The 25,224-nt window shown below is 44.8% G+C and overlaps 1 protein-coding gene across 1 annotated transcript in view; it reads right to left on the bottom strand.

Moving 5' to 3' along the window:
• Positions 1-10,676: 10,676 nt before the first annotated feature.
• Positions 10,677-25,224, bottom strand: part of Ankh (ANKH inorganic pyrophosphate transport regulator) — a 138,362-nt gene continuing 123,814 nt past the window's right edge. The window contains exons 9-12 of the mRNA XM_051151011.1: positions 17,889-18,018; positions 15,465-15,588; positions 14,821-14,920; positions 10,677-13,317 (exon numbers count right to left, since the gene is read on the bottom strand). Of these exons, the coding sequence (XP_051006968.1) occupies positions 13,204-13,317; positions 14,821-14,920; positions 15,465-15,588; positions 17,889-18,018 (468 nt within the window). The 3' untranslated portion in view covers positions 10,677-13,203. The remainder of the gene's footprint in view (positions 13,318-14,820; positions 14,921-15,464; positions 15,589-17,888; positions 18,019-25,224) is intronic.

The raw sequence follows: 25,224 nt of genomic DNA, 5'->3' as shown, positions 1-25,224 counted from the left end.
AGAAGGAGGCACAAGCCATGCCTGACTAGGCTGACTGGGGAGATGTGCTGAGCATGTTGCCTTGGGGCCTTTGTTTCCCTGAGGGGGCATTGAGCGCTGCTTTTATTCATGGAGACCAGGCACATCCCTCTTTATGATTCTATCTGTAGCACCTGAATCAGTTCAGCATTTGTTGGTGCTGTTATCCTGATGTGTTGAGCTTATTTTATGATAGTTAAAAATCCTTAATTTGATTCAATTTCATATAGATAATAAACAACTTGTTTTTAGAAGAAAGACAACCCTTTAAAATATAAATTTTTATTTTATTAATAATTAAGTTTTAGGTAAGAAAACTCAGGATATAAAAAGCAACCAGACTCTTCTTGGTGTAGTATTTCTTCCATTGCCTCATGAGTAAAATTACTACATTTAAAAAAACTGTTTATTGAATAGAGTGCTGGCATCAAATGCTCTTCTGAATGTGTGTGATGATGTAGATAAGCTTTGTGCTTTCACTGTGAAATGCTGTGGTACACTTACTTGAGGAGGCACCTAGCAGTGAGTTAAAACAGTAATAATGACTTATTATTAACTTTGACACTTTATTTTGTTGCTTGTAATTAAATAGTAGGGAGTTTCTGCCATTCTCGCTTGACACAGTGGAAGCAGAACTTGAAATGTTTAGATAATTCCTTGCAGTAGTGACCTCTTGTCGCTGAGCATTGGGCTGTGGTCACTACTGGTTTTAGTAATGCTCTTGGTAATACTCATGATTTTATGCATTTTTAATCTTAGTGAACTTGAACTTTTTTTGGGGGGGAGGGGCACTTCTTTATACCTCATATATCTTTCTTCTTCTTGTTTGTGACAGTGTTAGGTACAGTAGTTTCCCTGAATTGTGTCTCATGAAGTTAATGTTGCTTTTCAGGATAGCTCCAGATCTTCTCGCTCACCTGCTCTGGCTGTGGATGTACATCATCTCTAACTTAGCATTTGAGTCTATTTGAGTTTGATCTGAGATGGCTGCATCTCTTTCTGTATGCATCAGGAAATAGTCTTAAGTGCACAGAGAAGGATTCACCCTGTTTTCCTTTGTAGCCACCAACACTTTCATTACACTGTCCAGTTATAATATCCAGCAATGTCTGATGAGCTTTCTCTTGAAGAAAGATGGCATTGCATGTCCTTTTGTTTACTTTTTTCCCAGTTTTTGGACTTAACATATGCAGTGAAGAGCATGCTTAGTTCTTGTGACTTTTTGAAACGTCCTCTGACTTTCACCTCCTGAGTGCTATGGTTAATAGGTATGTGCCATCACACTAAGTGAACTTTGACCATACATTTGTGAGTTTTTATGTGTTGAAGCTTTTTTCTTTTAATTCCCTAAGTGGTTCTGTGCCATTCTTCCTGTCCACTCTTATTCACCATGTGCCGTGTACCTAAGAAACAGAAGTCTTTTGTTTTGGCAGGCCTTCTAGATGCTTTTGAGGTGACGTAGCACTAATGATGAACCTCTAATGGTCAGCACATGTGCAGGACTGACATACTTCTGCTGTGTCTTCATATGGTATAACGGTTTAATTTGATCAGTTTATCTTTTTCTTAAGCATTACTTTTCAGGTACTCCCCTTTGAAGGCCAGAGAATATTACTTTAAAAGCATAAACCATTGAGGGATCGTGCTTGTAGGTGTACATAAAATAGATAGCTTTGCTTTAAGACCTGTTGTTTCTTTAAAAAAAAAAAAAAAAAAAGCAATAACCACAGTAGACACAGAAAGCCTTCAGTGTGTGCAGTTCATCTGAAAGACCAGATCCCCAGTTTGTCAAAGGAGGGCACAATGTCAATTTACAGTTTTGTGAGGCTCTAAAGCACTGTGAGAGGTAAGCTGAAGGAGGAACTGGCTTTAGAATACTTTAAGACGATGTATGTTTTAGCTTCTTTCTCTGTTGCTGTAATAAAAAGCTCTGACAAAGCAACTGAAGGAGAAATGGTTTTATTTTAGTTCACTGTTCAAGGATGCCCATCATGGCAAGGAAATCTGGTGGCAGAACCTTGATGTAGCTAGTCATATGACATTTGCAGTCAGGAACAGAAAGCAATGTATGGATGCTGTTGCCTAGTTCCCTTCTCCATTTATACAGAACAGGATCCCAGCCAGGACAAGGCACCATCACAGTGACTGGATGCTCTCACCTCAGTAAGGACAGTCAAGATAATCTGCAGGTGTACCCAAGAGGTTCCTCTCCCATGTGAACCTAGATTCTGTTGAGCTGGCAATTAGCACTAACTGCCACACCTTCTAAAACCAAAAACAGCCGGGCGTGGTGGCGCACGCCTTTAATCCCAGCACTCGGGAGGCAGAGGCAGGCGGATCGCTGTGAGTTCGAGGCCAGCCTGGTATACAAAGTGAGTCTAGGATGGCCAAGGCTACACAGAGAAACCCTGTCTCGAAAAACCAAAAAAAAAAAAAAAAAAACCAAACCCAAAAGCAACAGATGTCCAACTGACCTATGCTTAAGTTATAAAAGAATAAAATTCCTAATGAATGTGAAGAGTTAATGAGAATATATTCTATCAGTTCCTGACCCCAAATTTAACTCCTTTATTCTAAAATAAGTGTAATATTTAATACTTAACTATTTGAAGAAACCTTGTTTGTCATCTTTTCAGAGGAATAGGGGGATCTGCTACTTAACTGTGCAGAAGTTTAGTGATTGTGTGAGTAAAGACATTCAGGAGCCATGAAAAGCACCAACGTCAACTGGTTTATTACATAGTTCTACACCCTCCTGTTGGTTTATCATAATTCAGGAGTCAGAGGGCTTACAGCGACCAGGGAAAGGCTCTGCCTGTGTATTTGTTGGATGGGGGAAGAGTGCATACTAGCCTGCAGTTTGCCTACAGCATGCCTTTCTGTACATGTCCTATAGCCTTACAGCTTGGGAACTAACCATTCTGAGAGGATGGAGCCTACCTGGCCAGATGATTGTGTTTTTTAACAGTAAATTGAAATTCACAATTGGAGAAGATGGAATGAGCCAGTTTTTTTCCCCCCCAAATAGAATGTCCTTCAAGTTTGGAAACATTAATTGGATTGGCTGTCTCATATAGGCATTAGATTTATTAGATGTGTCTGTTTTAGGCCTCAACTCCACCCGTACAGTTCTGCATTTTGAATACTTACAAGAGCATGTTGGAACAGTAATTAAGGAAGAAACAGACTCAAATTTTATCTCAGTTAATATTGTGATTTCTTGGGTTTAGTTTTGCATCAGGAATTAAATTGTCAAAATGTAAGTTAATACAAGAAAAGGACATTGAGCTCAAAATATCCAGTCTTGCTCATCATTTTCCTAGTAACCACGGGTGCTTGAGCCTTAATATTGAACCTTAAAATAATTTTTTGTGTGATTAATTTTAGCTTTCATGTATCTATTGAGAATCACGTTGACCTGCATTCACATAAATGGTGCTTAAAATATGTTAGCCACTGAGATGCTGTGACTGCAGAGCAGCCAAGGTCAATGTATGTAATGAATGCCCTTCATTTCCATTCTGGCTATGAAAGGGCTTGGCTTTGTTTCCTGCATTTTTACAGCTTGGGGAGGATGGCAGCCCAGCTTTAGATCTGCCTGTGGGGAGGGTGTTTTCCTTCCCTGGGGATCATCATGGCAGGAGATTGTACTATGAACCTTGCTGTGCTCTTGGTGCCTTGATCAGCAAAGCCTGCTCTTTGCACACTGTGACATGGCAACATTGGTCAGATGTTTACTGCCCTGAAAAACAAAACCCTAAGCTGTGGGCCATTTGTGGTCTTGCTTCCTACTCAATGCCTGGCTCATGGGGCGAGGGGCTCCTATCGCTTATAGTGTCTCTTGTCTTCACTGTTAGAAGCTGAGTCTGCTCTGGGTCTTGGCTTCTGATTCCTTTGACATACTCAGATACCGAGGACTGTGAAAACTGAAATAAACTTAGAAAGTAAAACTCAGAAGCCTGTCTTGTTGCCGTGGTTAAATGTCTGCTTTTAAGGACCCACACTATAATGTCTAGCATCCTGTTGTAGGCCTATGTTGTGCTGAGACCACCTCTGACATCTCACTGCCTCTGTGGGTAGAGGGATTAAGATTTGATGGGTGGTGCTGAAGGTAGAGGAAGGGAAGTGATCAGCACAGCACCTAAAGGTTAGAGTTTTCCTGTGGGTCTGGGTTAGATGACAGTTCCACTAACATACTCTAAATAGCATAAGCTTAGCTTAGGAACCTCACTGTTTCTCCTTAAATCTTTATTTATCTCAATTGACCCTGCAATCTGTAATAGGTGGTGGTATGGACTCGGGGCTGCTAGCATGCCACAGATTTGGAGAAAGATGCCTTAGGCCTGAAAAACAGGCCTCCAACAGTAATCCTTGTTATGAACTTGCTGAGCAAAGACCTGTTACGCACAGGCATCTTTCATCTATGCTGACCGCTCCAGTTGCTAGAAGTGGGATAGTAGGGACTGGTGTGGGGCTGCCAATGGGAACCAGGGAATGATTCCCCTCCTCTCTCCTTCTCCCCCTCACAGCCTCCTGACCTTGTAGGAATGGAGAAAGGGCAGAGTGGTGGAGATCGTGCTTAGGTGCGCAACTAATTGGTTTTGTAGTGCTCAAAAGGCATGAGCCATGCTGTGTTGTATTGCTAATATGCGGCAAGGCAAAGCATATTCTATCTTGAATAAGAGTGCCACAACTCTTTGCTGAGCTCTGGCTCTCTAAAGTTGGAATCTGCAAGAGACAGAGCCAAGGTCTTACAACATGCACTGCCTTACCCCTGGGCCTGGCCAAGGCTTAGCTCATGTTCTTTCCTATTGGGGTATGATCAGAGACCCCTCTATCCCTCCCCCTGTTACCAGTTGAGGGCCTCTCATGGACAGCCTGCCTGATGCCCTTGTTGGCTCCTTAGAACCAGTGTCATACAACAATCTGATAGCAGAGCAGCCTGAAGCTGATAACCCTTTCTCTTCAACTAGCTTTGTTACTGACATGACCAGGTCCTGTCCTGCTTAGCATCTGCCAGGTTGGAGAGTGCACTGGCATGAAGAAACCATTTCCATGAATTCTCTTTTGTCCTTTTGTGCCCTTGTGGACATGCAGTGTCAGTGCAAGCTTTGTAGACACCGAGTGCCTAGAGCAGAAGGGCTGGCCCAGGAAAGCATCATAGTCATTAGCCTAATAGATTCCAGAACTTTCTCTGTGGTACATAGGGAGGAGGTGGGAGTTGCCAGCAGTGAGTGTGCAGTTTAGAGGACAGAAAATATCCAGTGGTAACGTCCTGGTTCTGAGGACTCCTGGGCCTGGAGAAGAGACTGTTCTAGAGGGTTCTTTGTCACCTACCTTATACATTGCCTGGTGACTCATGTGGTGGAAGGAGAGAACTGACTCCTGCAAGTTGTCCTATGGTGACACCCCATCTCCCCAATGTCTCCCCCCCCACCACAGTTGAAAATTAATACATTTTTTAAAAAAAGAAGAATCCTGGCGAGTAATGGGATGAAATACACAACTGCCTGCCTGCGTGCCTTCACCAAGTGCTGCTCTTGATAACGTCAGAAGGAGAAGTCAGAGATGGTGGTTGGCTCTCTATGTGTCCTAAGCTAAGCCACACAAGAAGAGATGAAGGGAGAGTTAGCAGGAGGAGCCAGGGTTAGTGGGACCTTGATTATGAGTGTGTGTGTACGTAGGTGATCCACAAGACTCATCTAGACAGGGATATCATGGAAATGGGAGATGGGTGCAGACTTGCCCTGTGGTACCAATGCATCTTCATATTGTCTTTAGGGTAGTCAGGTACTGAGCTCACCTTGACTCTAGCCAGACATGAAGATACCCATGTCCCACATACCTTGGTGGAAGCAAGAACATGACTTTTTAGAATTTGAAAAATGCAATGGGCATGATGACATTTGGAAGGTGGGAACAGGAGGATTACGAATTTGGGTCATCCTTGGTTAGTTAACAAGACTATTCTAAAAAGCAAAGTGATAAAAGCAAGGAAAACTCACAGTGCAAGCAAAAAAGATGTAAACCCTCCAGTCTTTATTGTTGGTCTGTTTATTGATCTATTTATGGATTTTTGAGATAGTTTCTCTGTGCAGCCCTGGCTGTCCTGAAACTCACTCTGTAGACCACTCACAGAGATCCTCCTGCCTCTGCCTCCTGAGTACTGGGATTAAAGTTGTATGTACCGTCACCCAGCTGAAAACTCCAGTCTTAATTAAAGCAGTTAGACATATATATAACCTTAGTGATTATGGGTATGTGATATTAACAAAGCATTAATACATGAGGAATTTGAAAAACTCATCTTTTGGGTTATGTTGTCACATTTTGAAAATCAGGGCTTTACCCTCAAAGGTTGTGGACAAGACTTCAGATGTCAGGAGTTACAGCTTTTCTCCTCAGACCTTATTAACATTAGGATTCTCATATCAGGAGTAGGGCAGACAGCTTGGAGGAGGGTTCAGAGAAGATTCTCAGTGTGCCTGAAGTGGTGGGAAGTAAAAACCATTATAAGCAGAAAAATATCTGAAAAAAGATTGTATTTAGCTATGACAAGAAGTTAGGGGGGAAATCTCTTGCTTAGATTTTAGCTACTGAAGGGCCAAACTTAGTATGTAAGTCTGGAAAATGGGGAAACCATAGTCAAGATTGGGAAATCAAGTGCGTAAATAGAATAATGATTAGGATAAGAAAATTAAGAAACTAAAAATAACCTTGATTATGTGCCAACACATTTTTAAAGCAATATTGGAGTAGAAACCTACTCAACAATGTTATAGATAAAAATGCCCCCAAAAACCTATAACAAAAGCACATGGATGTCAATAGTAAACTCATATCGATTACATATATAAGCAGGACTGTTTAAATGAGACATCTCTTATACTAACTTCCTTATGACAAGATTCAGCAAGGAAACAGAACCTGCAGTTTGCTGTGAAACTGAAGAGCTATAAGCTGCCGCACATGTTGGAGGATGACTCCCAGTGGACTTAATTTCATTATAGCAGGGAAATATGGATTGCTGTTCGTGTTCTGACCTTAGGGATGAAGCCATTTTCCTGTTGTCAGGTTGCTTACTGCGTTCTAAAACTGGATCATACATGGAAGTCAGCATTTGGCCAGGAAGGAACCTAGACTTTGAGTGGGAAGTGCTCAGAGACGAGAGGTATGGAAGCCATGCCATGGCCTCCAGGTTGGAAGCGTTCCTTTAGTGAGTGTGTGAGGGTGTGTCAGTGTTGGACAGAATCTCTTGTGTGGCTCTGTCAGGTTTCTGAAGTTCTGGTTTGAAGTTTCTGGTACGACAGACACCTTAGTCATACCAGCTCTAGTAAGACACCACAGAGCAAAGCAAAGTATATCATTGAGTACAAGGAACAAGTTGCTTGCCTCCATAAACCCTGTAGATGTGGCATTCCTGGAATCATGAACTTGCATCAGGGTAACATGGCTGACACTGTGTCATGCTAGCTCCTGTGACGGGGAACCTCAATCTGCTCTGTGACATGAAGGTAGTGTGAACTTCACCCTCAGAAGCTGGTTTATGCAAAGCTGGGTCTTGAAAGTTCACAGCCGAATACCGCAGGGAACCAGAGTTCATCTGGCCTAAAAGCTCCCTATCCTGGACCCGAGGTTGGGTATAGCAATCACCACTGTGCATAACACTGAATTTTCATGAAATTATGTCATCTATAACAACTGATACTGACTGGGGTATAGGAATGGCTCGTTTTTTCCCCCTCTGCTAATTAAAGAATTAAAAGGGAGGGGAGCTTGAAAGTCAAAACCAAAGTTTACTTGAAGTGCAAGGACCTTGAGTACCCTCTTGAGCTCTTAGTCTCATTAAAGAGAATGTTATTAAAATGGGTCAAATGGAAGCTCGAGAACAATTTTACAAGAGTTTTAAAAGAAAAATCCCAGAGCAAGCAAGCAAGCAAGCAAGCAAGCAATAAATCTCAGTAGTCGCCTAGAGGAGAAAGGGGAAGAGAACGAAAAAACCATGGTACACCGCAGCAGGAAGCCACATGGCGGGGAGGGGAGCTTATGCTAGGGGCAGGAATTCTGGAAGTAAAAGTATATCTCACTAAAGGAATTTATTGTTGCCTATCTCTACAACATGGCTGAAGATGCTCCCACTGTCCTGGTGTGGTCTCTTGGCCAGGTTGGCATGATGGTTGTATTCACTCTTCGTGTTGGGTAACTTAGATGTCAGGCCTCCACCTGGGCCTGGAACTTTGTCCTCTTGACCTGAAGGAGCAGTTTCCTCTTAATGAGACTTTACTGCTGCCATGCTAGAACCATTTTTAGTTGTTCTGTCCTCATCTCCTCTCTTCTTGTACAGCAAGGAAGTCTTATTTCTGCAGTAAAACGGCTCCCTGTTCTCATGTGTTGTTTCAACACGAATATAGGTTGGCGTTTGTTTCTGCAGACACGGATGTCAAGCCTTGCTAGTGAAGTCCACTTGGAGTTACACGGCCTAACTGAAAAGAGGTACTGTATACAAATGTTGACTAAGTCTATCCATGTGTGTCTGCTGTATAAAAACATCTACTAAGTCTATCCATGTGTGTTTGAAAGCCGCCTCTGTAAGTGCATCTCGCCTGATCATCAGGTTTTGAGAGGCTCTGGTTGACTGATTGAAAATGAAGGAGAGAAAAATTATCGTATTGGAGGGGCAGCTTCGTGGCTAAGATGTTTGCTCTGAAATTGTGAGGGCGAGAGTTCCCATCCCATCATCCACTTGGCAAGCTGTGGGGGTCAGAGACAAGACTGGTGGCTCTTGATAGCTTCAGCTTGGCCAACAAAATTTGAGCCCTGAGTCCAGAAAGGAAACAAGACAGAGTGATAGGAGGAGGAGCCCTGATTCTGGACCCTTCTCTGGACTCCATGTCATGTATACAGTTGTGTGAACACCCACACTAAAATGTACACACACAAGGACACACACTAAACAAAATTCTTAAAGATGTATTACTGAAGTCCTTGAAGGTACTGGCCACAGTGCTGGCGCTACTCTGCAGGGAACAGTTGTTGTTTTTTTTTTTTTAATGTGCTGTTTTCAGCAGGGAGCCACATCACTTAACCATCTGTCTTGGGGGGGGGGGGAATGAAGTTTAAAGTCACTTTGTCTTCTCATTTTCCCTTTTGAGATCAGACAGTAAACTATGCAATTAGTTATGTTTCCTGGCTTCTAAGTGGAGTTTGGGTTGTTTTGATTACAGTCCTGTTTCTCTCCTGTTTAGCTTTGCTGCGTTAATTTTAGTCACTAGCCTTTGAATGAGCAGGCAACCCAGGCCTTTTCTTACGTTTTTCTTCAGATTTCCACTACATCCTGTTTCATGTGTGGTTAGATCAGCTGATGAGTCACCTGATGTTTTGCTACTTCAAATGACAAAAATAGAGGTTAAGAATAACCACACAGAGAAGGACTTCTCATGGTTTCCAAATATGTTGTTCAAAGCCATGCTTTTTGATGCTCCAAATGCTTTTTATAAAAGAGCCTTGTGTAAGGGTCATGAGGAAGGGCAGGTCACCTCATATTCCTAGGTCCTTCCAGAGACAGCATTTTACTTTTGGGTCTAAAAGTATGTGGCAGCATTGAGAACACCCCTCTGTCCTAGTGGTGCAGAGAAGGCTTCATTCGAAGTTTGGTAGTTAGCTTTCTTGCAGTACTCTAGACCAGATACCTGGGCGTTATAAGCCAGCACATGATGCTCTGATCACACTCTATTCAGAGCTTTACTGAAGCAGAGAGAGGAAAAAAAAAAAAAAAAAAAAGACAAGGAAACATGTCTCAAGGAAATAAAATTTAATTACAAGGGGCCAGATGTGGTGATGCACACCTTTATAGTAGAGGCAGGTGATCTCTGTGAGTTGAAGGTCAGCCTGGTCGTCATAGTTCATCCCAGGACAGCCAGGGCGACGTAGAGAGATCTTGTCTCAAAAAACTAAAACTAAATAAATCATTACAAGAATATTAGTATCTCCTGTTTTGTAGCACGTATCTCACTCTTGCTGCAGTTTGGAGAGAAAGTTGCTGAGTTTAGAAAAAAGTTCTTTTCCCTCTGCCTATTTCAGTAGCGCTGGGAGCTAGAAGTGTAGTTCTGTGGTGTGTTTGCTTCATCTCCAGAACACCCACACCCACACCTGCACGAAGGGAGTGATTGAATTCTTATTTTAAAGATGACATGGAGTAACTTTCCCCATGATCAAGGTCATTGTCTCAGTCATGCCAGGTGCAGAAGGGGCTGCACTGCAAGAGTGCACCTAGAGTCAGTGGAGCAGACTCCTGCAATCCAGAGCCGCACGGCCTCCCAGTACACCTTCAGCCAGCTTTAGGTGCTTTCATTTCTGAGGCCCTCTGTGAACATTTCCAAGTCAAACCATCAGTGAGTGCCAAGAACTGATGGCCCTAAATGGGAGAAGAGTATCTCTGATGCAAGACAAGCCCAACACAGGCCGCAAGGAGAGACTGACCAGCTTTTACCCACAGATGCAAACAAGTGGCCTTTCCAGTGAAAGGATCCTTAGTGCTGACTTTCCTGCCAGCCTCAACCTCTCCCACCACCCCCCCAACCCCCCCCCCCCCAGCCCTGCAGTGGGTAGAGTTTGTCCTTCACAGAGTCACAGCAATCCTCTGTTTACTCAGTTCCCAGGCCCCTTAGAGAGGCCCTGTGTGCCAGGGCCCAGTAAACAAGGGCAGAGCAAGTGGCAGGTGTGCACTTAGAATGACCCCCTGCCGTCCCTCAGAAACACAGCCCTCTCTTCTTCCTCAGAGAACACCCTCACTCTAGAAAAGCTTCCTTTGGGCCATGCCAGCTCCTCAGTATTTTGACGGAAACCTGCCTTATGCCCTTGCAACCGTAGGTTGTATTTGTCCTCATTCATTTAGCCTTGAGAAAGTCATAGCTGGGCTTTCCACAGTCCTTGACAGTAGCGTAGGCATGGTTGTTTTCCCTTTGTCAGCTGAGCAAAATGTTTAAAAATAATAGTGGGCTGGTGAGGAAGAAAGGCTGCCCTTAATGCCTTTGGAAAGTTGAGAAAAGTGCCCTCTCCCCAAATCCAGCCAATGGAATTCTTGGTTCAGACTGAACAGTATGCCAGCTCAGATTGTGCCTTAGGATGTGAGGTCACACAACACAGGCCCAAAGAAGGCAAGAGGAAGGTCTGAACAAATCTTGCTCCATTGCTAAGGCCTGGGCCTCCCACTGCATTCTAGTTCTTCAGGAAGTATAATACAGCTTGCTGGCCCACTCATCTTGATCAAGTGACGTGGCTCTGGACTTAAAGCTACATGTTCTAATTGCACAGTACAGAGTCACTGGCTGCTCTTGAATTTAGAGGGAAAGGATGTTGTTTTTGCAATTTGATATTTAAGCTCCGACCCCAGAAGCATGAAAATAACCACACATTTTAAAAAATACTGCTGTTTAATTTTCTAGTCATGTACTTTAAAAAGCCAATACAATTAAGACTTTTAGTTATCTTTTCAGATCTGCCCCTGAAATTACCCACAAGCAGCTATGGAAGCGCACAGGGCTCATTCCCATGGTGGGCACATATGAAGGACATTGGGTATCCAGAAATGGGAATGCAAGCCCATGTAGCCGACAGTCCACCTTTGCCCGTATAGTCTTAACATTAGGTTACACAACAATGGAAAAAGTCAACACAAGAGGCCTGCCTTTTTGTTTTCTTTTTTCCTTTGCCCTTTCAGCTTTTACTTGTCTGCACTAGTGGACCCATTTTCTTCCTAGGTTGCCCATCATGAAAAATTGTTTTCTTGGCATTTACAGGCCCTTACATTCATACACACAGGACTTGTAAAACTGCTGTAAGTAACATACAACGGTCACTGGTACAACATAAGTGAGCTGTAGGGATTTGGAGCACGCAGGCAATCACTGAATTGTATTAGAGACATTTTATTGAAAATGCGAAAATAGGAAATGTATTATAGCCTAAAATAAATTACATAACATATACAGCATATATTTATATCTTTAAAATATTTGTTTTTGTTTAGGTTCTTTCATTCTAGTTATTTTGACTAAATCAGGAATTTAGTGAACTGTATCCATAATTTTTTTTTTTAAAGGAAAAAACCCGCTTTCCAAAACTTAGAAAAATATACTGCACTAAATGGATTTCCAATGCATTATTTCAGGGGTATCACATAGTGACTTTGATACTTGTTTATAAAATGTCTTGCTTTATGGTGTGGAGGTGAGTACCATATACACTCAGCTACCTGTCTTGCAGAGTTTTGACTGTGAACGGCAGCAACAGGTAACACATCTACATCAGAAGTTACGGACAAGAACCTGGCATTAGAATGCTAGATTACAACTTAAAGCTCTGCTCACTGGAAACATGAAATGGACAGTTAGAACGCTCCACTTCTCTCTCTCTAGTGCCATCTTCAGGGAAGGCAAGTGAAAAGCAAGCCTTCAGGGAAAGTCATGCGGAAGGATGCTGACATTTTGGAGCTACACTTCTGTGACAACTCTGAAAAGTCAGCTCATGTATATACACTGTAGGGTACGGCAACTCAGCGAAACCAGGAAAACAACGTGAGATGCTGATGATCAAGTCAGTTTGTGACTGTGATCCGGTTTCTACAGGAGATTAAATTTCCATTAGGTTGGCCCAGCATGGCCACCAGCTCTTCCTCTGGGAGCTCATCGGTGTGTGCCATAGATAGTTCATGACTCCAGAGTGAGAGGGGGTGCGATGGCCACCAGGCCACATCTCTCATAGCCACAGCATCAGGGAGCAAGTCAAAGAGGCTGTTGATTCTTAGGTGGCAAGCACGGACAGGAAAGAGTCTGTGGCCCAAGAGGCAACGGTACAGCCCAAGTCCTTTGGTTCCAAAGTGGAGATTGTCCAAGGGAGTAGAAACGGCGACCAAGAGGTGGCTCTATCTTTTGGGTTTTTATGAAGCAGGGGCATGAAGTCAGCGGTTCTGTGTTTACAAAGTGCCAGTAAAGACCTTTCTTTAGGTCCCCGCATCAGTGAGCATACCCAGTATGCTAGAGAATTTATACGAAACCTTTAAATCAAGGCCTCTTTCATAACCAAAAATAAAAAAATAAAAAACCAGAAAGCAACTTGATGGGAGAAGGAGGAAAGAGATGATGCTGTTGTCTTGACTGTCCCTGCAGTGCCCCTGGCAGCCTGTGCTTACTCATTTTCCTCTTTCATTTCTACAATGTCTGTCACCTCCTCTGTTGGGGGCATGTCGGTCATTGCTGAGTCTTCCCCCTCTGTGGCTGACTCATTCTCCATCTTCTTTTTCTAGATAAAAGAAGACACATCAGAGTGGGGATGTGGAAAGGACACCCACAGCAGTACTGTGAGCAGGGAGTCCCTTTATGGTTGAGGTGTCCTGATCCAGGCAGCATCTAGTTCAATATTCCTTTCACTGTGGTTGTCCATATTTCTGTTGTGTGCCTGGCACACAGTGCTGGGTACTGTTGGGAACCCTGTCCCTCACATCCTCATTGTCATGCTTTGGAAAGTATCCCTGGATCCCAGCTCCTACAGGCCTTTCAAATGGAGGCTTTGCTCCCCTGCCCCCCAAAGCTCCAAGCTTTGAATATTATGTTCTAGACTTGCCCTTCTATCATTAGTTGGTCTGCTCATTGCTCATTGCATATTCTGATTCCTGGTGGCCATGCTCTTGCATCCTTGCAGAAAATGGCTTCTCAGCAGCTACCGCTCAGTCATCCCCAGGTTCATGCTCTGAGCAACAGATCAAAGTGAGAAAGCTGGCTTCCACTACCAGCACTTCCCTTTCAGGACCTGTCTCCCATCACTGCTCTGTCCATACTTCACCTGTGTGCATCAGCCTTCTGGATCCCCTCACCCCTCTCGTGCTGGCTCAAATGTAATACTCAGCCAATCACCTTCTTCCTTGCTTTTCTTGAGTCCTATCTGTCAGATAAAGCCTGGACTGCAGATAGGCCCAAATCTCCAGTCTCAGCTGGAAACTGCCAGCGGGGGGTGGGGGGTGGGGGGGTGGGGGGCACTGCAGGAAGCCATCCTCTGTGGCACAGCCTTCACACCCTGCTTTCCCAGCTCCTCCTTTACTCTCCTGGCCAACTCAGCCTTTCACACCCTCCTCTGTCTTCCCGTATTCATTGCAGCCCTTTCTCAGGGACAAACTCGGTTTTCGACTTAATTGACCCAAGCAAAACCAAGGGAAGGAAGAATTCCTATCTTGGCTGCCCATCCTCTTTGGTATGTACTTGGCCAACTGGCTATGCGCTCCCTTTCCCCCACTAGTGTCCTTCAGTCAGTCCCCAAGGCAAACACTTCCCTGAACTTTACCCCATGTTAACTGGGTTTCTGAAGTTTACTTTTATAACCCTCTCCCATTTACTCACAGCTTTCAGTGTTTTCACCCCTTTCTCCTGACTGCCTCCCTGGTCTCTTTTTGAACAGTTCTGTTTGTTTCTTTGCACCCTCTCCCTCTCCTGGTCTAAAAGTACACACAACCAGGCTCTGCCTTGGGCCCCTTTCATCTCTGTGTATCTAGTCCCTGGTCAATCTCATCTAAGTGAATAAGGTGGAGAGGAAAGAATATGCCCTGTGCAGTTTGAAAACCCTGCCTTCAGGGCAGACTAGCTCTGAGCTTTCAGGTTGAGGATGTGTAATGGAGAGGGTGTAGTGTGCAAGGGGTAGGGTGGCCCACCAAGATTATAACAGACTTCCCGGAACAGAACTGATGAGGAAAATTATTTGTGAAGGCAGAGAGAGGTCCTGATTGTTCCCAAAGCTGTTACCATAGTTTCTCACCTGCTTCCGATAGACATAGCATGCTGCAATGGCAACCATGGTAGATTCTCCCACAAACCCTGCTAGAAGGGAGCCCACACCTAGTGTGGCTCCATGTACCCTGGAAATGAGAACACAGAGGCATTTTGTCTGTTAAAACCAAGTCATGACATAATTAAGTTGATGACGGATTCAGTTGATACGGCTTAAACCCATGAATACTGCAGACCAGTGAGGTGTGGAGCAATAGTCTTCTCTATCCACCAGCCTCAGGACAGCACCTAATGACCACCACCTTTGAGGTAGGCCTGTGTGACACAGGGCAGAGCTGTCGGGCTCCTATTCCAATAGTATCATCTCAGCCCTAGTGTCCAGCCTTTGTCCCTCCCCTCACTAGAATGGAAGTTCTGAGGTCACTGCCTTTCTCTCTCCATTGGCTGGCACATTGCTTACCACAGCCAGTGAGGCCTGAACATCACCACTTTCCAGGCACCTCTTTCTAGTGCGGATCTCAAAGCTCACTGGTGTGGGCTGAGAGGCATCCTTCTGAATTTCCAGTTCTTATGTGCTTGGGGATTTCACTGGGCTATGCAGATTTTAATCCTCTAGACGGAATACTTTAGTGGCAAAGGACACGTATATTGCCAAACGGTGCAAACACATACCCCAGGTAAGGCAGGACCACGAGGCTGGTAATGAGGACAATGATCCGCAGCACGGAGCTGGGTGCCAGGACAAAAGTTTTCTTCAGTGTCATCAACCATCCAGTGAGATGGGCTCTCACAGTCACTGAGAAGAGAAGCACTCGTCAGCTGTGTGGCCTGCTTCCACCCTGCTTCATCCTGCCCTTTGCTGCTGGCCCAGGAACTCACAGCCTAGCTGCTGTGACCCAGGCCTGGTCCACTCATCTTCCTGTGGTTGCTGATCTTGACTTTGGAGCCTAACTGGGGTCAGGCCCCATTCCTAGCCAGCTTTCAGCCTCCTTAGTCCTGTGTCTAGGTGGCCAGGTGCTGGCCACTGCCTACTGCTCCGTGATAACTGTCATTCTGGTGGGCCTGGTTGTCCCCAGGATGGCCTTGCCCAGTCTGTCTCTCACCACCCTCATCTAGAAGGAAAGCTTTGAGAAAAGAGGCAGTGTTGATGCTAGGTGGGAAAAACTGGGACCGGAAGGTGTCACTCGGGATGGGCACAGTGGAGAAATGAGAATGACCTTGTCCCCAGTTCCCACATGCCTTATGAGCCAACTTTGACTGCCTCACCCTTAGCCATTTTCCTTTCTCCTTCCTGTCATGGTGCCACTGATCACTGGATACACTGTCACTACACAATGACACTGCACATATTTTCCACTCCCACTCTTATGCATCCAGATTGAATGTGAAAGAAGGAAGGTCTAGATGGATAGCGCATGCACAGAGCACAACCTTTGCCCTGGTTGGTAAGAAGCACCCTGATGCCCTCTGGGCAATGCCAGTAAAGTCTCCTGGAGAAGAGATATGCTTGCTCTGAGGTAACACTCACTCCCCAGGGGTAAAAATGAAATATAGACAAGGCTAATTTTCTTCCCGCAGGGAAAATATACCTCTACTTCAATTTGGCCATGGGAGAGGGCATGAATCATAACATGTGCTGATCTGATGGTCCAAACCTAACGTTGCCAAGATGCAATGGAGCCTGACAACTGTTGAGAAGACTGAAAGTACCCAAGAAGCCTCACCACCACCTGAGAGACCCCCTGGTCCCTGCTGCTCTTGTGTGGGTTCTCCAGCCTTTTTCACATCACCACTATGGAAAGGGAAACCCACATATCTGATCTCTAACTGTAGCTTCTCCACTGCCACCAACTTCTAAAGCTTGCCTCACCCAGTGTTTACCCAGCATACCAGCTCCAAGTTGCCTTTTGTTAATTTCTTTACTCCTGCCCCAGTCCAGGAGGTGACCTCCTTAGTAACCGGCCTCCAGAGGTCAGCAGGGGTTACTTGTTCCCAACACAGGGCTGGAAGGCATGTCATTGGCCCTGTATTATACACACACACACACACACACGTGTATATATATACACACACACACACACACACGTGTATATATATATATACACACACATATATATGTATATATACACACACACGTATATATATGTATATATATACACATGTATATATGTATATATATATACACACACACACACACACACATACACGCACACTTCTGATTATGGTTTTTCCTTCCTCAACTCCCAGATCATCTACACTTCTCCACCCACCCAAATACACATCCTTTCTTTTCTCTCTAAAAAATAATTTAAAAATTTAAGATAAAAAGAAAACTAGAATAGGACAAAACCAAACCAACAACAAAACAGCTTCTCTTAAACCTAACTGTGTACTTAAAAAGAGCACAAGCAAATGTACAAAGTCCTCTTTAAGTACTGGCTCCTCAGATCACATGCTTGTTGCCCACATGTAACCCTGATACCAGCCTAGATTATCTTTAGACTGGGCACACACCTAGGGACCACTTGGCTGCATCCTAAGCACTCACCCCACAGCCTGCTTTTCTCATGTGTCATCTCATTCTTGAATACTGTCCCTCACAACACAGAGTCAGCGTGGTGATGTTTTCCTCTGATGTATGGTTTGACATCATCCTTTTTGGCCATGAGCCATTTGGACATTGTCTTCTAAGTGTCTTTTTCTTTCTTCATTCGTCTTCAGGTTTTAATAGTAAGATCACTCAATTTTTATTTTTCATCTTACTTTGAAAATCATCCTGCTATAAAACTGAATTTCTGGTGTATGTTCTATGAACTATGGTTCACACACAGATTTGAAGAACCTCAATAATCAAGAAAGAGGCCAGCCAGGTCAACTAGCTCTCACCCACTACCCCTCTGGGTCTGCTTTCTTTTAGTTGTATTTGCATCTTACAGATAGAAGTTGTGCTGTTTGGTTCATTTATAGAATGTTCAGCCTGCTGGCTACTGTCCTTGCGTCTTTCTAGTCCAGAGTGAAGTAATTACACATTTGCTGGTGACATGGTTCCACCTTGCAGGAGGATGGGCAGGAACATGTACACTCTCTGCACCTTACCTGGCACTGGGAAGAAAGAGAAGATACGTAGAGGAATGACACAGAGTTCTGCAAAGGCGAAGTCCACTCCAATGATGTCTATCAAAATCTTCTCAGAGACGTTGGGGGTCCAGAACATCACAAAACAGAGCTGGAGGGCGGGACAGGACAATAGTGAACAAGGTTGTGAGGGAAAGGCATAAATAAGTGAAATGACAAGGTCAGGTTTGACACGGTTCCTAAGTGTTCTGGAGGATGACAAACATGCTCACTGGCCATCTAGCTGGCACCTCAGACTTGCAGCTCTACATCTCTGCTTTGCTCTCATTTGCCAGTATAGGGGGCAGGGAGCAGGGGTAGAGCTGGTCCATGTGCTGTACATGGCACATCCACTGTAGGCAGCATTTTAATGGGGAACTGGACTAGGAAAGAAGACCATCTTGCTTTCACTGTGGCTTAGCCAGGGTCTTCTGTGGCTCACTTTATCAGTTCTGGACAGACATGTCCATTAACACAGTGTTTTTAGCCTTAGCAAAATACTAGACTATGACCTGAAAGCATTTGGACGGTATACAGCACACTGACATGTAGTATCATCTGCAGCCTGCCAGTTTTTAGTGTTAGGACAGTAAGGGAAGAAACAACAGCCACAAAAATCTGCAACTTTGGGGAAGCAGATGGGCAAGTATGAAAGTTTAGCAGACTTCAGAAAATGGAACCTTGATCTGACAAAAATGCAGAACTCACTTCCTACTTCCCTTCCCCCCAAGATTAGGAAGCAGGGAAGCACAGCCCATGGGGACTGGCTAAAATCTGGCTATAAGCAGTTCATACACAACCCCCCCCCCCCCCCCCCGATGGCTTGGCATTGCTTCCCTTAAGTTATCAGAGCAGATTGCTCTCTGGATAAGGAAAAATGGTGCCTGGCATGGCTGAGGGCAGAGTCCTGAGGCTACAGGCAGGGGGACATATTGTCCCTGCCTTTTCCTCAGCTCTCAAAACACAGGAAACCAGTTGAGTCCCAAGAGGCAGTAGATCAGAGCAACTTTTCAGTGGCCTAAGAAACCTGGAGTGCCTAAAAGTCTCAGTCTTCAGAAGTAGCGTTCTCACCAGTGACACTTGCACAGGTGGCATATTGGCCCTGTTTTCACATGCACAGCTTCTGAGCCGCTTCCAGTACACTACTTATGAACATGAACACACAATCAGGGCTCCCCAGACTTCTATAACTGCCTCAAAGTCAAACAGGAGAAAATTAAGACAATGCAGAAAGAAAACAAAACAAAACCCGTTTCTGTCATGCTGCCATTTGAAGAGAGTGAAGATCAGAATGGAGATGTTCTAGAAAAGATAGTTATGAACCAAGAAAGAGCCAAAGATGAGGAGGATGAAAGTAGACCTGAGAAAGGCATTAGCTGACATGTGGTCAGAAGTCAGCCACAAAGACAGCTGAGGAATAAAAGGTAGAAGAATGAGACTAGATTGTTTTTCTTTTGACCACTCCTGATACCAGGAGTTCCAGAAAGAGGTATTGGCAAACCTTTCAGAGCTGAAAGAGGAATTTCAAGACTGAAAGGAACCACCTTTGGGATGCAGACAGCTGAGGGGAAGAGACCCAAGAAAGCATGTCGTCAATAGTGCTGGGGACAGAGCTGACAGAGGCCTGCAGGAACAGGTTTCAAGGGAAGGTCACTGCTCTCCCAGAACTCTCAACCAAACTCGCCTCTTCACTACTCAAGGCCTTCCATATTAGTTACTTGTCTTAGGTCCGACACATACTGACAAGGGCAACTGAACAGTGGGCTTACTTTACACAGTTGACAGTTTGAAGGTACAGACTATCACTGGGGAAGGCATGGGAGTAGGAGTGTGAGGCAGCTGATCACATGGCATCCAGTCAGGAAGCAGAGGGAGATAAATGTTCACACTCAGCTTGCTTTCTCCTTTGTAATTCAGCCCATGGGATGTTAACACACACATTTAGGGTGGGTCATCTCACCTCAGCTAACTGTGTGGAAAACCCCTCACAGACATGCTGAGGTCTGTCCTATTGTGTGCCAACTTGACAGCATTAACTGTCACGCCTCCCATAAATACTTTTTCAGAATGTTATTAAGGCGTGGTCTGCCAAATCAGGGGAGTCAGGGAAAGACAGAAAAATACTGACAGGAACATGGGGGACCCCTGAGAAGCAAGCACAGGGCCACCCCAGGCAAGCTGTGCCAGGCACACAGGTCATTGAGGTGCCCTGCAGGTGAGAAAGATGCAACCTGCTGAGTCTGAATGCATTACAGGAGATTTACATAAAGAGGAACTGTGGAACTAAACAAGAGTTAACAACACAGAGAGCTAAGAAAAATAATGTTACTGTTTAAGATGGACAGGGAAATGATAAGATGTTTAGTGACCATTTAAGAATCAGGAGTCGTTATTATATTCATCAAAATAATTTCCCATAGTATCATAGTTCACCACAGGTACAAGCCACCCAAAGATAAATGGGGATAGATTGGGCGTGGGGCCATGCCTCCAGGAGAAGAGGGAACAGGGCTGGAAGGAGAATAGAGGGAGCAGTGCACGGGAGGCAGGCTTACTGAAAACAATCCGAATTGAACCAACTAAATTTGGTGCTGATTTTAAAATGTAATGGTATAACTATGGAGAATAATGTTAAAAACATGCCTGTCCCATCAAATATTTATCTCCTTTTCCTAAAATACAAGCAAGTCCTGTCTAAAATAAAACTGAATACATTAGAAGATGAGTTGCAGTCATGTGAAAACAGCACCGAAATCGTATGTTATTTACACTTGGGTAACTTAAGTTGCATGGAATTAGCCTGGCCACAGTGAGACATAAAACTGTGGTGGACCAACCATAAATGTTTTACTTTATATATCACCAGGCTTTTCCTGGCGGCCCATCAGCACCTGGGAGCATATTTACCTGGTCTGCAGCAGCAGCTGTGCCACCCACTAGTCATGGTGCGTGCTACAGGAATTCCTACCCATTACCACTCCCTCAGATCTAGGAACAGGGAGATTGGAGACCTGAGTAACACCTGAGTAGCATGGACAAATGGCCTGCCACCTTTCCCAACTGCTGTTTTCAAATAGTGTGATACCACTTGTGCCTGCAGCCCAGACACAGCAGCAATTTCTAGTAATGACTCCCACATAGCACTGGATATAGAGACAATTTATCCCCCTGTCTGTATTGCATACCATGAACAGATTAAAGATCCCCTCTTCCAGGGCTGCGTTATGTTAGGCTCTAAATATTTCCCACAGCAGTAAAGCTATAAGCCACCCCTCAACTCTGCCATGGATCTGCACATTTGATCTTTCCTAGGTGAGCCATTCTGTGTTTCCTTGGTGGATAGATTGTGTCACGGGCTATATTCCGCTCAAAACTTGGGCTGCCCAGAGAATCATTAGTGTGCTTTGTTTTGCAGCCAGAGATAATCTGAACATGAGGCAATGGCTCAAACACAAGATGCAAGCTCTCTGGGCTTTGCAAAACCATTGTGAAGTGGCCTTTAAGTCATAACACATCAAAGACAAGGAGAGGGCAACTGGATGTCAGAAGTGTGGGCACATGCTTGTGCAGCAAGTGAGCCTGCTAATTCTTCCCTCTGGCCTTCCCACCTAGACAATGCTCACCGTCAAGCCTTTCCTGTCTTGTAGGGAGTAATCTGCTCTTTAAGAGAAGGCAGTGGATCAGAGGGAAGATAGGGAGCGTGGCCCCAGAGCTGTCAACCACACGCATACACGCAGGGTCCAGCTTTATTGTGTTTTAGGAACACTGAAATTAAAAGCCATTGGTCCAGCTAGAAGAAGGCCACCAAAGGGCAGGAGCCCTACATTTGAGAAGCCACTTTCTCCCTGCAGTCTCTGAAGCCACAAGAAATTTTGCTTCAATCTGTAGGAAGGGACATGCAAACAACTTAAAAGCAGAAAGACTTTTTGCTAAAAGCTAGGACATCTACCCGAAGGTCAGATTTCATGTCTCAGCATATGAACTGGACCCAGCATTTCAGAAAACAAGACCTGGGAGCCCATTCAACAAGGGGTATTTTAGGAAGTGTCATTCTACTGAGTTCACCTAGTGTGGTCTTAACTCAGAACATGCCCTCCTGGTTGACCATAACATGCTGTGTTCTTCAAATATTTGCAGAGGCCAGTGACACTGGCTTTTCCAAACCAGAATGAAAACCCAATGAACTACTGACAACAGACACGATTTGTGTCCTAGAGTAGTCACAGCATTGGATTCTTTTCTGCAGAGTTGGCTGTCAATATCATATCATTAGGAAGGGGCCTTCAAATTAGAACAGCCAAATTTGTGCCCAGATCTTGGGTTTTCTATTTATTGTCCAATCAAAGGACCCAAAGTTCCTTAGAGAAATGATTCAGTCTAGGACTAGAGCTGGGAATATGAGAGACTATCAACATCCAGGAAGATCTTTAGTGTTAGGAAGTAAAGGAGTACCCAGAAAGCAAAACAATAGGATGTATCAAGGGAACACTAGAGCCACTGGAGTCCTCAACAGCCACAACAGGAAGATGAGCAATACAACAAGACAGCCTTGACATAACCCAAGCATACAACTAGCATCTAAAAGCCTGTGCTGCTAGAAACAACTGAGGAAGAGGGGCTAATCTGCATGCAACCCAGACAGTCCCTTAATAGTTCCCTTGTGAGGGGGCTAGAGAACACCTTTCAGCTCATTTTCGTGTGGGACGACCAAGGACAAATCATGTCACTGCACACAGAGGGTTGCCAAACGTCATTACTAAGTTAAGTGATCAAGGTCAACAATGGTGAAGTCTGGCTAATAGAGTTTGAGAGGCCAGCTGTTCCCTTAGCGTGTAAATTCAGAGAACACACAAAGCTACTACGGGGATGAGAGAGGTGTACCCCTTGTTGGGTGTCCTCAGCCCGCTGCTCTACAGGGTTGCTCACTGATAGCAGTCTTTGAATTCACAAAGTTTTCACCATGGCCCAGTAATTAGAATTAGCAATGAAGGGAGATTCTAGCCTCCTGAAGTTAGAGAAAAAAAAAAAAAGGAAAACACACTCAGCTATCCTGGATTAAGATACCTGGTCCATGACGTCATCATTATTAGAGCATTTGCCAGAAAGAATGAATGTGCAATGGGTTTGAAATCCCATACTGGGAGGCCAGTGCTTACCTATCCGGACCAGGAGTTAGGGTTACTAGGTATTTCCAGTAACTATAACTGAGTCCTGACCGCCTGCGGTGAATTCCTACCACTGTTTCTTTATATTTGGCTTCCAGGTAAGACCGCATCATCTTCTAGAAGGAATGTTGCCCCCTTACAGGACTGCTGTGAGCACTGCCCTCCTTAGAGGACCCTGTGTGCTGGGTTGAAACTGGTCCACACTGCCATAAGGTTTAGCTGGGAAAGGAAATCAATGGAAAGTGTAGCCATGGACACAGTGCTTCTGTTCCGCTTGCTACGTTTGATTCATCAGTGCCTGCTACTGCTGTTCCAGTTGCCTTCCTGGGAGTCCAGCAAACATCACTAGTGGACTCAGCTAACTATAAAGAGATTAGGATGGACTTCATTTCCTCATTTGTGTTCATCCAGTTTCCACAGAGAATATTGGTGAGAATGAGTGGTAGAATTTGGCTAGGCAGTTAAGGGTAAAAAGAACCAAAAAAGTAACCAGCTTTCTTAGCCTCATAGCTGGGGGCGAGCTATGCTAGAAAAGGAATGTCTAAGCCAAAATGGACTGTCATGGCCAGAGGCTTAAGAAGCCAGTAAGGGGTCTATTACTTCCTTATTTCTTTCCCTAAAGGAATACTCTTTCCAGGAAAGCACACTGAGGCTGTAAACTGAGGCTGCAAGGAACTGGACTGACCAGCTCTCCCCACCTCCTCTGTCCACCTCATGACTCCACAGCTGTGTGGTTAACGGCACTCCCTTCCTGGGACCCTCCTTCACAGCACTGCCTTCTTCCTCTCCTAAGCTTCCTACAGTAAACTATTCTTCTTAAAATCGCTCCATATGTTCTGTGAATTTCACTCCTCACGTTGACAAGACAAGAAGCTGGGTGGCTCTGGTGGCCCTTCAGTTTCCAGAACTTTCACCTTTCAAACTAACTATACGCAACAAAAGCTAAGAGATGCTCCCTTAAGTTCAAAGACACCCTGGTATTCCCATGTCAATCTCCCCTCCCCCATCTCTGATGTAGCTTTAAATAGAATAGGCCCCTGTTTATGTCTGCAGAAAAATGGATCTTCATGTATGTCTTGTCAGAGACACGAGAAATCGTGCTTGGGAGGGAAGGCATGTCAAAGGGAAGCTAAGGGTCCAGCATCAGCAGCCAATGCCTGATGTATATGTCTCAACTATGGAGGAGAAAGCAATGCTGTATTTCCGGGGTTGAAATGCCTCATGACATGACGACAGTGCATGAAGTAGCCAGTATGACTGACTGATGGGCATCGCCATTGTTGAATGACAGAGAGTAAGGCTGGAGTGACTGTCACATCCTAAGCCGTCTGCTAAAGGGTGACTTCATGAAAAGCCATAGGACACAGCCTCTGAAACGACAGTGGGAGAGGGGTGGCTTTGGTATAGGCGCTCCACTGGGAAAGAGGACACAGGTGGGAAAATCAGAGGAGGAAGGATGACTGACAAGAGTATGCAGTGTGGAGAGGCAGGGTCCTCTTATGTTAGGTCAGGCTGGCAAAATGTCAGCCTGCTGAATATAGTAGCCGATTATATACAACACAGAAACAGAGCGTGGCTCTCTGCGCTGGAGTGCTAGCAAAAGCAATGGTAAGGTGTTGCCTTAGCGCCTGATGGTCTCTGGCTAGCTTGCTGGCAAACATAGCTATTATTTCAAACAGCAGGGGGTGCTGTGCGCCAAGCACAGAGGGGATACCGGGTGTCACAGGCCTGCCAGCTCCGCAGGCTGTCTGTATCTACAGAAGGTGTGGCTCCAGTTCTTACCAGATCTGGAGGATGTGCACAAAGTCCCACACACTAGCTTCAGTGTGGTTTTTGCTTGATGACCTAACATTAGATCCAGAGTTTGGGGCTTAGGGGAAGGGCGTAAGGAATGCAGGTTCAGTTTAACAATGTGAGAGTTCTTTGGATGTGGGTGGTAGAGTCACAAGGGGGCAAGATGGTAGTTTCCTATTACATGTATTTTGCTATAGTTAAGATGTTTTCAAAGAGGGCTGAGGAAATGGATCCATGGATAAAAATCCTGCTGTCACGGCTGAGGACCAGAGTTCAGACCCATCTATAATGCTGGGAAGGCTTGTTGGCTGCCTGGAACCTCAGCACTGGGGAGGCAGATATTTGGTGAAAGCTGGCTC

The sequence above is a fragment of the Acomys russatus genome, chromosome 9, assembly GCF_903995435.1.
Source record: "Acomys russatus chromosome 9, mAcoRus1.1, whole genome shotgun sequence".
Taxonomy (NCBI): Eukaryota; Metazoa; Chordata; class Mammalia; order Rodentia; family Muridae; genus Acomys; species Acomys russatus.
Note: the sequence above shows the minus strand (reverse complement) of the source record. Positions and strands in the feature narration are given on the sequence as shown.